General features: G+C 43.8%; 1 protein-coding gene across 1 annotated transcript in view; it reads right to left on the reverse strand.

The window, feature by feature from the left end:
* Positions 1–426: 426 nt before the first annotated feature.
* Positions 427–14,410, reverse strand: part of LOC126354563 (mucin-17-like) — a 98,371-nt gene continuing 84,387 nt past the window's right edge. The window contains exon 2 of the mRNA XM_050004311.1: positions 427–7,248. Within this exon, the coding sequence (XP_049860268.1) occupies positions 1,014–7,248 (6,235 nt within the window). The 3' untranslated portion in view covers positions 427–1,013. The remainder of the gene's footprint in view (positions 7,249–14,410) is intronic.

Here is a 14,410-nt window from a genome sequence, read left to right on the forward strand (position 1 = left end):
TGTTTACGCCACTTCTGTCAGCTGCCAGCTGACAGTGAACATGAACACTTGCAATCGGCGCAATAAGTTATGTTTATGTTTGTACAAAATCCTTCTACATTTGACATGCCGATATGCAGCAATCTTCATGGTAGGGGTCGTACATTTGCAATATGAAGCAACTTGTAACACTGATGGATGATATGTCGTAGAAATTCAAAAGCATAATATCCGATGATCATATTAAAACCCTGTTGAAAGCAGACCACCAGTGAAACGCTTGTTAGCGATCTTGGCTTGTGATGTTTTCTTCAGTTACCATAAATAAACGTAGTTTAACATCTCGTAGTACTCTTGGCTGTCCAGCTCCTGTAGATTCAGTGGATCTTTAAACAACCGAGTCTTTTGGTTTATGAAGAGTTTCAATTATAATTTATTAAATTTCAGTTAATACTCCGAATTTTTTATTTTTAGCTCAATAACCAACCTCTTGGAGAGGATATTTTATTTTCATTGCAGCATAGTCAATAAAATAAGAGCACGTACCACAGTTTCAACACATTACATGTATTTCAATGAAGAAGTATACTAAATCACAACAAGAAATACAATACAGTTGTAAATACGTTTAGCTCATGACAAACTAATGAAGTTGTAGCGCTATTTTTAAAGGAAAGCTGTATCATTAAGTAGTTCACATTTCCGTTATAAGAGATATAAACTTAAATCTGGTTTGAAAACACTATTCTTTATTACAATAATTTATTTCGTTTCTTAACTTGTGGCTTAATTTATTTAAAAAAGAATGCGAGATACAGATAAACGTCAAGCACTGTAAATGTAATTACTAAAGAGTGGCACAGAATTAAAATAAATCATTTTTTTGTAGAGGATAAGATGAAATTTTAGCGCTTCTTCATCACTGGTGAACTCATGATTAGGGAAAGTTATAATGTGTTATATACACGTGGAATAATGAATGAGACTAATGGAAAGATGGGGGTCTGACGAAGCTCGATGACACACCAACAGATTTAGCTCGTCTCACCAACAGTGTTGGTAGATGAGAGCAGCTGATGCAGGTGTTGGAGGTAGGCGAGCTGTTGCTTGTGGTACAGCAGCAGCTGCTGCTGGTAGGCGCTGGGGCTGACGTCGGGAAGCAGCTGCGGCTCAGTGTCGACCACGTCATGCGACTGCTCACTGGGCCTGCCTGCCAGCCTACCCGCTAACGGTTTCGTCTCATTCGAAACCGGACTGCTGGTGGTGAGTAATGGGAGTGGTGTAGACTGTGCCAGCTCTTTTTGGTGACGTTTCAGGAGTCCCTGGATGAATTTCATTGCTCTGAACTGCTGACGTAGGTCATCTGTGGCAGCCTGGGCCTTCAAATTTTGTTTGGAAGTTCTCAGCGAGACTTGTGAACTATTAGACGCGTCTTGCATCTGGTGCTCATCGGTGCCACCTCCCTGTATCTCGTGTTTCGTCGGAGCTGCTTGGTGCTGAAGGTTGCCTTCTTTGTCACCTGAAGTGGATGGTGAAAGACTGCGTGGAACCTGCTGATAAAACACTTCTGGCAATAACGCTGCAAGTTCTTCAAGTGTTGGTTCCCCATTGTTTACTATTGACTGTGGTTCACTGTGTGATACTCTATGGCTTTGCTGTGGCTGCTGAAATCGATTTTGCACATTCAGATCGTCTGGCTGTGAGACAGTCGAGTGTGCGTTAAGTAAGTGCACAGCCTGAGGATGGCTGTTTGTCAGAAAGTTAGCAACACTCAGTTGTTGCTGTGCTGTGTCTGCATGATGTACATTTGGTGGAAATCCTATACTGGGTTGAAGAAACGCTTGAGTGGTAATATGACTTATTTGGTCGTTGCTTGGATGTACATTTGTTGGCTGGGTGGGTCGATTGTGAGAGTTAAGTGGTATTTCATCAAAACTATGGCTGAATTGATTAATGCGAGTGTTCTGTACGCCTTTTGGAAACACTGGATTGTGCCGATGGACTGGAAGAATGTTGAAATGCAATGTCTGGCCAGTTTCTGAATGGACAAACCCAGGCTCATGTATAGTGTTAGGAGGAATCACCTGCTGCTGAATTATGTCCACGTTATATGGGTTCTGTGGGAAAGCTGGGTTATGTTGAAGAGAGCCAAGTATGTTTGTCAGACTAGACTGACTACTGCCTGGATGCCCACGTACTCCATGCAGGCTATTTCCCGATACACCCACGCCTGTGTCTCCAAAATGATGGTGTGTCTGATGCGAAAACTGGTTTGTCACTGTCCCTGGTTGTTGAACTGCAGCTGACTGTACTACCCTGGTATTCACCTCTGGATGTCTGGTTACACGTAGAGTCTGTGGGCTCTGATTTGTCGCGGAGAGCAGTGACGTTGTTCTGTGCAGTGTTGATAGTTTCTGAGAAGTCTGTGATATTTGATTTGATACAGAGGGCGGTAGCGTTGGTCTCTGTAGTGTTGATGGTTTCTGAAGAATCTGTGGGCTCTTATTTGACGTAGAGAGTGGTAACATTGGTCGCTGAGGTGTTGATGGTTTCTGAAGACTCTGTGGGACTCGATTTGATACAGACAGCAGTAACGCTGATCTCTGTGGTGCGGATGGATTCTGACGAGCATGTGGGATCTGGTTCGACGTAGAGATGGGTAACTTTGGTCTCTGTGATGTTGATGGTGTCTGAGGAGTGTGAGTGATATGATTTGATGCAAAGAGTGGTAATGATGGCCTCTGCAGTGATGATGATATCTGAGGTTTGCTTAGTGGTACATCTGGTCTTCGAGGATTGGACACTGACGGTGTTTGTATGATCTGGCTCTGTTGTTTCTCAGTCTTTTGTGGCTTCCGCAATGCTCCTACTGCAATCTTTGTTGGAAGAGGGAACTTGATTTTAGCCGGTCCTTCAGACTCAAGTGTCACTCGCACTCGCCTGTCAATGTTTGTCATTGGTACAAACCCACCTTCCATGTGTTTTGGTGGTTTGAATACATCTCGCTGATCCCGTATGCTTGACATTTGAGAAGAATCTTCTTGAAATATCTCCTTTTCCAATAGTCGGATTCCTTTCGCAGTGTGTTCGTCGTTCGAAGGAGCCGTTTCGGTATGTATATCTAGTTGAGGATTTGTAGCTAATAACTTGTCACCCAGCTGTTCTGTGACATTCATTTTCATGCCTGAATTACTATTGTTTGAGAGTTGAAGCCTGTTTCGTGTCGTAATACCGCGACTTCCCTGTTGTGGTGGTTTCCTTGACCTGATTCTGAATTTTGTTGAAGTTGCAGATTCGCCTAGTATTGTCTTTGTGTCGATGCCATTGCTAACGCCAACATTTGATACCGTCCCATTTAGTGCCTGAGTTTTTTCTTTCACTTTCTGATTAATATCACTCGTTTTGTTTGCCATCGATTCAGCAGCATTTAAAGTTTTATGCTGTTTCCCATACCCTGCCTCAACAGCCTTAAATATTGTTCTCCTTCGTTTTTCTTTCTTCGCATTCGTCATAGGTAATCTTCCTTGTTGCGTTGGTATTTTCTCAACATGTGTTTCTGCCTCTGCTGCTTCTGAGCTGGTCGTGTGTGTCAGAACCTCTGTCGTCTTCACGATGCTGTCTCTACTCGTGTTGCTACCAGAATCTCTTGTCTCCGTCTTGTCTGTGGATGATTTGGCTACAGGTGATGTGTGGTTCTTCGACGAATATGTCAACATTGTGGAAGGTAGCTTCCTTATTGTCACTTTCTGTAGTTTGTCAGAAAGTTGGCTCGTCCCAACCTTTTCCTGTCTGCTATGTAACATTTGGTTGTTGTCACTGGCAGCTTCACTATTTGAAATAGGCACAACTTGCATATTCATTTTATTAGTCGCATCCTCCGCTTCACTCATTGGTACTTCTACCCTCGTTTCCGACAACTCAGCGTCATGAGGGTTATCTGAAGAATTGGCTGTTAGCGAAAGCCGGCCCGCCATTTGTTTCGTCCGTAGTTTGCGAATAACAACCTTCATGGGGTCATCCGTATATCGACTTTGATTTGAGATACCTTCGGGGCCGTCACTCTGCTTTACTGACAGCCTTCTCCTGCTGCCATGACTGGAGTTTTCAAGACGAATAGGACGCTCTCTGAGCACCATTCTGTTGCGGTGTTTGCGCGTCTCCTGTTCTGCCGATACAGAGAGCTCAGTGTCTATTACTCCAGTAGGAGTGTCGGTCAAACGAGTAGTGTGTCCCGTTCCATTACGCGCAGCATTTATCATATCAGAGGGTCCGCCGTTAGACCGTGCTTCCTCATGGGCTGTGCTACTGTGTCTCACTGTATGGGAGTCCGTGCGTTGCAGGTCAACAAGACGATTTCTCAGGGATGGGTGTAAAGTAATATAGGGGATCTCCTTCTCCTTGACCCCTTCCTCGAGCTTGGCCAGCAGATTCTCTGGCATTACTGATCTGTCACTGGTCTTCTCCTGGACTCTAGAGAGGGAGTTTTCTCCCGTCTCAGCCACACTCCCATTGACAGCATCTGTTTCAACGTGCAGTCTCTCCGCATTTGGTACGGGACGACCTCTGCGCGTGAAGAGTTGCTGCAACGTCGGTGGGCGGCGCAGAGTCGGAGACGATGACGACGGTGGTCGAATTGTCTCTTCTGCAGATTGCGCATGCATCTTGTTATTCTGTGCCAATAGTTGGCGGCTGTCTTGTAAGACATTATTTGGATTATGTGCCATTTGCTGAAACTCACTGACAGAACTCAAGGACATCACTGTACTGTTTGTTTCGGGCACCAAGTGCTGCACCTTTTTCGCAGGCACTTGGTTCCATCCGATATCATCAGACAAAAGTGATCCTTTCTGATCAAAAAGCTTCGTCCGATCGTGATGAACACTTTTGTCCACGCTATCGTCTTTTAGCCTATTACGGGGTAAATCCTGTCTCGGCATTACAAAAGAATTATCTCCTGGCCATTCAGCGGTTGTAGTTTCCCCGGTAACAGCGAGTAATTCATCGCCTAGCAAACTGTCTGTCCAGCTGTCAGTGGTCGATTCCAGTTGTTCTGTGGCTGTCTCACCGGCTGCCAAATCTTCCAGGCGGTTGTTCACTTCGTAGCCTGCATTAGTGAACCAGTCTGCCAGTTCACCAGATGCCGTTCCACACGGAGAATTCATAGGGTAAACTATCGTTACAGCAGGCGATTCTACCGTGCTAGTACCTCCCCTTCTACCTCTGCGGCTGTTTTCTGGGTAAACGTACATTACAGCTTGTTTTGTGCTGCTTTCCTCCTCAGGCAACGACGTAGTGGAGACAATTTCTGATTCGTCATTCAGCGTAAGTAATCCCTCGGAGAATTTCTGTCTCTTCATCGCAGATAGAAGCTCCTGGCAGCTTAGTTCTCTTGTCACTTTCGCCTCTACAGTGGTACCAGGGAGACTGGGATCAGTGGTTTCAGTGATGGAAGTGAGGTAGCCATCTGTAGTTGATTTGCTAGTATCGATTTCAGTTTCAACGTAACCACTGTCCTCACTGTGAATCATGCGAGGCTCTGGACCGTCAGCGTAATCTGAGTACTCAACAATCTCTGAGCCATCATAGTCATTGTCAACTTCGAAAACTGTGTCGTCAGAGAGGGCATGGTCGTCTTCCTGCAAGACTTCTGTGTCCTCAGAAGTGTTATTTAGTACAGCTGTTTCTGCGTCTAGTGATGTGTTGATGTCACTGGTATCTCCTATAGGATTACTGGAGCAATTAGAAATTTGGTCTTGACAGGCACTGTTATTGCTGCTGAGTGTCTCTTCAGTACCAGTGGGAAGAAGATTAGTTTTGCCAGAATCTTCAGCGGAAGGTTCTGCAGCGGTCTTTAGTACATCATTCTGGATGTTGCCAGTTTGCACCCGCGATGCGTCAGTGGCTGTAGTATTAGTTGTCAGAAATAATTGTTCATTCTCTCTCTCCTGTGCTTCATCGCCTTCGTTGCCAAATACTTTTTCTGAAGACTGTTTACTGGGAACGTTATTCCCTCTGTCCAAATCTTTGATTTCTGTTGATAAAATTGATGAAATTTCTGTTAATGACTTATTGATATCACGTAAGCCGGTTTCAGTTTCGTTGTCAAAACTGGCAACATTTGCAGTGTCGATAGAGCCAGGATCTTTTACATCCAAGCTGCCATTTGTCATTTGCAACGACTGTTCATTAACTGTTTCGGGTAATATTCCTCGGTGGCTTTCTACTTCTGTTGTTTCATCTACCGGAGCGGTTGTTGCTTCTATGGGATCCTCGCCAGATGAGGTATGCACTGACTGCAGCTGATGAATATCTGCTTCTACCGTAAAAGGCACCCCTGTGGTAGTTACATTTTCAATCGGCGTCGTCTTCTCGACACTTACAAATCCACTTTCAGTTGTTGCTACTGGTGTAGTCGATGTGTCAGAGGTTGCTTGTGGCTGGACAGTGACACTGCCTTCAGATAATACGAATTGTTCTGAACCACCTCCATCTACGACTTTGTTACCAATGTCCTCAGAAGGTTCGATACCAGGGAGAAGAAACAATTGTTCTTTTAGGTTATGTAAACGATCCGATTCTTTGTCGACAGAACTAATCGTTCCAGACTCGCTGTTACCTTCACCCAGAGTAAACTGTCTTAAATTACCTCCATCTATAGTTCTATCGTCGAGATCTTCTGAAGATGAGATTACAGGGCGAAAAAATAATTTTTCTTCTAGGCTGTGTAAACGTTTAGATTCAAAATCGATAGAACCAGCTGCTGCATTTTCGTTGTTACTACTGGTCGAGCTTGTGACATCCGCAAGCACAGCTCCACTTTGTATCAACTTGAAATCCGTCTCGTACGGATGTATAGCAATAGCGGGAGGATATGGTGGCTGTTGTGACTCTGGCCGCCAAGACTGAACTGACTGTCTGTTCGTGTTCCACGGTGTCTGATATTCCCATGATCTTAACGGCGCATTGTTAAACCCACGTGTCTCTACGCCGGGCGAAACAGGTCGAATCGAGTGTCCAGGTTGGTTTGGCACCCTGCTGGCGCTGGTCACCACACTGAAGGAGACACCGCAGCAGCGCACCAGTCGGTAGTCCGCGCAAGTTGGCAGGTGGCCGAACACCTGAAAATCTTGTGCAGATTCGCCGAAGCGGCGTGGGCAGGAAGCCGACGGCACGCAGGGGCAGCTGCTGTCGATTGGCCCGCCACCTGGGGTGTGTAGTATCCAGTCTGCGGTGGCGCCACACGCGGCCGCCAACAGAAACAGCAGGGAGCTGGCAACAGAAGATGCAACATTGTTAGAGAGCATTTACATTGTTAGACAAGAATGTTAGCTCTCCATTTGTGACATTTCTACTGTCAGATACGTGCGAAAGTTACACTAACTAAGTTATCCGATCGTCTCCTAGTAACGCATCGGTATAAGTTGGAAGGCGTCGGCTACAAGTCTTTCGTTTTGTTTGCAGCTAACGTTACCCCTCTTTTCCTTTTCTTGTTATAAGTGAAAGTAATTGTTGCAGGTAAGCTCCTTTGCGAGCGGAACAGGAATATGGAATGGCCATTAGTGGTACAAGGTACCCTCCGACATGAACCGTATGGTGGCGTGCGGGAATATAGGGGAAAGTGAGGGAATTTGGCGCATCTAAGGCATTTTGAATATAACCTTTATTCTATAATCTCCAGAGGCTTCAATTTTCGTACAGCATTAACTGCATGTGTCTGCTATAACAAAACTTAAAATCATAAATATACAGCTACAAGTTAAGGAAAAAAACTGAAAATTATGACGCCATTGCAATGTGGCATTTTACCCGACAGATCGGGTAAAATGGAGCAGTAAGTGGGGTACATTGGCGCAAAAATTAAGAATTTCCATCAGTGCTGTTCATAATGGGACTTCAATTAGAAAGAGCGCCATCCAACACAACATACCAGCTGCAGAGGTCTGTGCGCAGTATGTGGTGAATTCTGCAGAGATGGCGAGGAATGGTACCGATGTATTTCTTGTGCTTTTAGTGTCATTCTGAATGCAGTGGATGGGACACTAATGAGAACTATAATTGTGACTCATGTCCGAAGGAGCGTTAGTTTTTTTACAGGTATGCAAGAGACCAATTACTGAATGCGCTTATATATGAGTCGTCTTCGTCACCTTCCTCGTTACTTTATAAGAAAACTGTTATTATTATTTTGTATTTATTCTATATTAATTAAGCTGATATTTTCGCTACTTTCTTTTTGCAAACTATGTTGTTCAGTGTTTTGTTTAATAAACACACACACACACACATATATATATATATATATATATATATATATATATATATATATATATATATATATATATAATGTTTATTAAACAAAACTCTGAACGACAATAGCAAGTCCAACACGATGTTAGAAGATATTAACACGGTTTTCCGAAACTCCTTCACCAAAGAAGACGAAGTAAATATTCCTGAATTCCAATCAAGAACAACTGCCAAGATGGGAAACATAGAAGTAGATATCCTCGGTGTAGTAAAGCAGTTTAAAGCACTTAATAAGGGCAAAGTCTCCGGCCCGGACTGTATACCAGTCAGGTTCCTTTCAGAGTATGCTGACGCAATAGCGCCATATTTAGCAATTACATACAACCACTCACTCACAGAAAGTTCCATCCCTAAAGACTGGAAAATTGCTCAAGTCACACCAATACTTAAAAAGGAAAATAGGGCAAATGCACTGAACTACAGGCCCATATCATTAACGTCGATTTGCAGTAGGGTTTTGGAACATGTACTGTGTTCGAACATTATGAATTACCTGGACGAAAACGATTTACCGACACATAGTCAGCACAAATTCAGAAAACATTGTTCTTGTGAAACACAACTGGTTCGTTATACTCATGAAGTAACGAGTGCTGTCGACAGGGGCTGTCAAATTGATTCCATATTTTTAGTTTTCCAGAAGGGTTTCGATACCGTTCCTCACAAGCGTCTTCTAACTAAACTGCGTGCCTGTGGAATATCGCCTTAGTTGTGTGACTGAATTCGTGATTGCCTGTCAAAAATGTCACAGTTCGTAGTAATAGACGGAAAGTCATCGAGTAAAACAGAAGTAATATCCATCCTGCGTTCCCCAATGAAGTGTTATAGGCGCTATATTGTTCCTAATCTATATGAACGACATAGGAGACAATCTGAGAAGCGCTATTAGATTGTTTGCAGATGATGCTGTCATTTACCGTCTTACAAAGTCATCAGATGACCAAAACGAATTGTGAAATGATTTAGATAAGCTATCTGCATGATGCGAAAAGTGGCAATTGACCCTAAATAAAAAAGTGTGAAGTTATTCACATGAGTACTGAAAGAAATCCTCTAAATTTCGATTACGCGATAAGTCACGCAAATCTTAAGACTGTAAATTCAACTAAGTAGTTAGGGATTGCCATTACAGAGAACCTAAATTGGAACGATCACATAGATAATGTAGGTAGAGCAAACCAAAGACTGCGATTCATTGGTTCAAATGGTTCAAATGGCTCTGAGCACTATGGGACTCAACTGCTGTGGTCATCAGTCCCCTAGAACTTAGAACTACTTAAACCTAACTAACCTAAGTACATCACACACATCCATGACCGAGGCAGGATTCGAACCTGCTACCGTAGCAGTCGCACGCGATTCATTGGCAGAACACTTAGAAGATGCAACAGGTCTACTAAAGAGACTGCTTAAACCACGCTTGTCCGCCCTATTCTGGAGTATTGCTGTGCGGTGTGGGATCAACATCAGGCGGGACTGACGTATGACATCGAAAAAGTTCAAGGTAGGGCGGCTCGTTTTGTACTATCGCGAAATAGAGGAGATAGTGCCACAGATGTGATACGTGAATTGGAGTGGCATTCATTTAAACAAAGGCGTTTTTCGTGGCGACGGCCTCTTCTCATTAAATTTCAAACACCAGTTTTCTCCTCCCACTTCGAAAACATTCTGTTAGCACCCACCAACATAGGAAAAAATGATCATTACGATAAAATAAGGGAAATCAGGGTTCGCACAGAAAAACTTAAGTGCTCGTTTTTCCCGCGCGCCGTTCGAGAGTGGAACGGTAGAGAGACAGCTTCAAGGGGGTGCACTGAACCCTCCGCCAGGCATTTTATTGCGAACAGCAGAGTAATCACGTAGTTGTAGATGTAGGTCCCATCACATTTGTCAGCTCACCGTACGCTAGCTATAAAACGTAGAAATAGTTAAATACGCTCTGTAACTTGACAACTGCAACACGCAATATTTTGGAGTTGTGGCAGATATTAAGCGCTATAAAAAAGTGAAGGAACCATATGGTTACGCTTCCCATCGATATCGAGGTCATTGAAAGCGGAACACAAGCTCAGACTGTTTCAAGGATGGGGAAAGAAATCGGCCGTGCCCTTTCAAAGAAACCATACTGTCATTTGCCTGGAGCGATTTAGGAAAATCATGGAAAATCTAAATCTGGATGACCGGACAGGAATATGAACCGCCGTCCTCTCGAATGTGCCCTGTGCCACATCTCTGCGCGACCTCGGTTGGGCAGTAATGATATTGTGCAATATTATAAAGACGCCGTGATATGCAAATGATTAGCTTTTCAGAGCATTCACAAAAGGTTGGCGCCGGTGGCGACATCTACAATGGGCTGACATGAGGAAACTTTCCAACCGATTTCTCATACACAAACAGCAGTTGACCGGCGTTGCCTGGTGAAACGTAGTTGTGATGCCTCTAGTAAGGAGGATAAAGGTCGGATTGTAGCCTATTCGCGATTGAGGTTTATCGTATCGCGAAATTGCTGCTCGCTTTGGTCGAGATCCAATGACTGTTAGCAGAATATGGAATCGGTGGGTTCAGGAGGGTAATACGGAAAGACGTGCTGGATCCCAACGGCCTCGTATCACTAGCAGTCGAGATGACAAGCAACTTATCTGCATGGCTGTAACGGATCGTACAGCCACGTCTCGATCCCTGAGTCAACAGATGGCGACGTTTGCAAGACAACAACCATCTGCACGAACAGTTCCACGACGTTTGCAGCAGCATGGACTATCAGCTCGGAGACCATGGCTGCGGTTACACTTGACGCTCCATCATAGAGAGGAGCGCCTGCGATGGTGTACTCAACGACGAACCTGGGTGCACGAATGGCAAAACGTCATTTTTTCGGATGAATCCAGGTTCTGTTTACAGCATCATGTTGGTCGCATCCGTGTTTGGCGACATCGCGGTGAACGCACATTGGAAGCGTGTATTCGTCATCGCCATACTGGCGTATCACCAGGCGTGATGGTATGGGGTGCCATTGGTTACACGTCACGGTCACCTCTTGTTCGCACTGAGGGCACTTTGAGCAGTGGACGTTACATTTCAGATGTGTTGCGACCCGTAGCTCTACCCTTCATTCGTCCCTGTGAAACCCTACATTTCAGCAGGATAATGCACGACCGCATGTTGCAGGTCCTGCACAGGCCTTTCTGGATACAGGAAATGTTCGACTGCTGCCCTGGCCAGCACATTCTCCAGTTCTCTCACCAATTGGAAACGTCTGGTCAATGGTGGCCGAGCAACTGGCTCGTCACAATACACCAGTCACTACTCTCGATGACCTGTGCTATGGTGTTGAAGCTGCATGGGCAGCTGTACCTGTACATGCCATCCAAGCTCTTTTTGACTCAATGCCCAGGCGTATCAAGGCCGTTATTACGGTTCAAATGGCTCTGAGCACTATGGGACTTAACATGACAGGTGATCAGTCCCCTACAACTTAAAACTACTTAAACCTAACTAACCTATGGACATCACACACATCCATGCCCGAGGCAGCATTCGAACCTGCGACCGTAGCGTCACGCGATTCCAGACTGAAGCGCCTAGAACCAGTCGGACACCAGCGGCCGGCCGTTATTACGGCCAGAGGTGGTTGTTCTGGGTACTAATTTCTCAGGATCTATGCACCCAAATTGCGTGAAAATGAAATTATATGTCAGTTCTAGTATACTATATTTGTCCAATGAATACCCGTTTATCATCTGCATTTCTTCTTGCTGTAGCAATTTTAATGGTCAGTAGTGTGTATTAGTATCAATAATATTGTGTAATAATACTGTGGGTCGACGTGTTGGACGGCAGAGACGCTGCTGCTATGATAATTGCTCTACTTTATGCAAGCTGAAAAAGATGGACGAAAAATTTCCATAAGGAGCGTCAAACGTCAGCCAAGTAAACTTGCTGAGAGTGCTGAAATTGAACGAAAAACTTAAGATCATCGTAACATTTTGTGTGTTGATGGTCCAGTACTTGATACATTACTGCAAGCATCCTCTCCAACATTTGCCATGCCCACCTTCCCCCCCCACCCCCCACTCCCCACCCTCTCCCCACGCCCCCGGATAAATTTCTGCATCGTCTCCTTCGTTGTATGTGCGTGCGAATTAAATACGCCCGTTATTTCTTAGGCGATCCTACCGCCGGTATCCGATAAGGAGAACAGCACAAGAATGGTGTAGTCTTTATTAGTCAGCTTTTTAAATGAATCGAAGGTAAGATTTGTAGCATGTGTGTATTTGCTGTGAAACATACGTTATAGTTCTACGGAAGAAGCTGTGTCGGAATCAAAATTAGTTTTCAAGATACTTTCCTAATATTTTTGAGTCTTTCAACTTAGTAATCGTGAACACATTAGTTTCCCACAAGTTAAATAAGAATTCCGTAAAACTCAGAATTTATAATGAAAATTGCCGACTAGCACGTAAACGCAACCAGAAATATTAATTGTTACTCGCAGAAGCAGTTAACTTGTTAAAATACCAAACTTCTTTTTCTGTTACTATTTTCCTAATACTTTTGTTTTTTGATTAATCAGGGTAGAAACTAACTTTTCATTTAAAACAGTTATATTTTTCTCTTACCACAATACACGAGCATAACAAAACGAGGGGCGAAGCTTAGCTGTTGAAGAACTGAAGAGAAGACAGAGAGTGAAACAATGAAACAACACACAACTGATGGCTTCATGTTTCTTATACTACATGATTCGTAGTTCTATTGACCTTTTAGATCTCAGTATTATTTAAATATATGTATATTTTAAAATACGATTTCCTTATGTTTACTAATCGCTAAGAATCATAGCACTGCATCTTTCATCTAAATAAAAGTGTTATTACAAGGCCCATATACTCATCAAAAAAGAGAATAATACAATGAGAGAGGCTGATCTACCAAGTAAGCGCAGATCTGGTACGCTACGGTACTATGTTACTCGCAGTTCTTTCGAAGACTTGAAATTTACAAATAAAGTTTCACCTTAAAATATGTGAGATATAATTCTGGAAACGTGTATCCTATAATACGTATCCTATAATACGTGCAGTACATGATTGTATTCAGCTAATTAATTTATACCCAGAAATAAATATCTATATATACTTTTGTTCATAACTTTGGATTAATTAATTTGTTAAAAATCTTCCTTTGTGGCCGTTCCTTATGTTTCCTTAGTAACAAAACATATAATACGTCAGTTTAACACTTCTGGTTTTTCAGTCACCTATTCTAACATCTCATAATGCCGGCAATGAGACGAGCTGTAATAATAATGCTCTTCCATCTTCTTTTTTGGACTCATTTTCCACGCAACAAACCTGATCTAACCTAACCTCCTCGGTCTGTGTAGCACGCGCGAGTGTCAAGGATATTGTAAATACTCCCCGCAGACTGCACAATATTCCCAGGCAGCGCAATACATTTCCAGAGATTTTGATGTTCTCAATATTGTTGCGCAACCTCTTAGTCTTACTTGGTTCAAATGGCTCTGAGCACTATGCGACTTAACTTCTGAGGTCATCAGTCGCCTAGAACTTAGAACTAATTAAACCTAACTAACCTAAGGACATCACACACATCCATGCCCGAAGCAGGATTCGAACCTGCGACCGTAGCGGTCGCTCGGCTCCAGACTGTAGCGCCTAGAACCGCACGGCTCTTAGTCTTACTCCTAAACGGTCGATATTATTGCGCATCCAGGACATATCGTCAATGTTATTGATGACTGTCTAGGGGCCGCTTTAATACTTTACCAAACCAACAGTGAAACATCCGTCACTAAGCGGGCTGTAGTGAACTGGTTAGGGCCCGTTTCTACAGAGGGTATCGTTTTCAGACTGTTTCGACCGTGATCGGGCTGTGTCATGAAGCACGGGATCGCGATTGAACTTTACGCAGGTGTCAAATACCTCATTTCTATACAGTCTGCTGTGTCGCTGCTGGGTCAACGCAATGCACCTGTCGTGCTGTAATCTGTCAGTTGGGAGAGCGATTCCACGACAGATGACAAGTGCGCAGCAAGAATACTGTATCTCATATGGAAATGGAAGCTACAGCAAGGGGCCGCCGGTAAGTCGCCTGTTGC

The sequence above is a fragment of the Schistocerca gregaria genome, chromosome 1 (genome assembly GCF_023897955.1).
Source record: "Schistocerca gregaria isolate iqSchGreg1 chromosome 1, iqSchGreg1.2, whole genome shotgun sequence".
Lineage (NCBI taxonomy): Eukaryota > Metazoa > Arthropoda > Insecta > Orthoptera > Acrididae > Schistocerca > Schistocerca gregaria.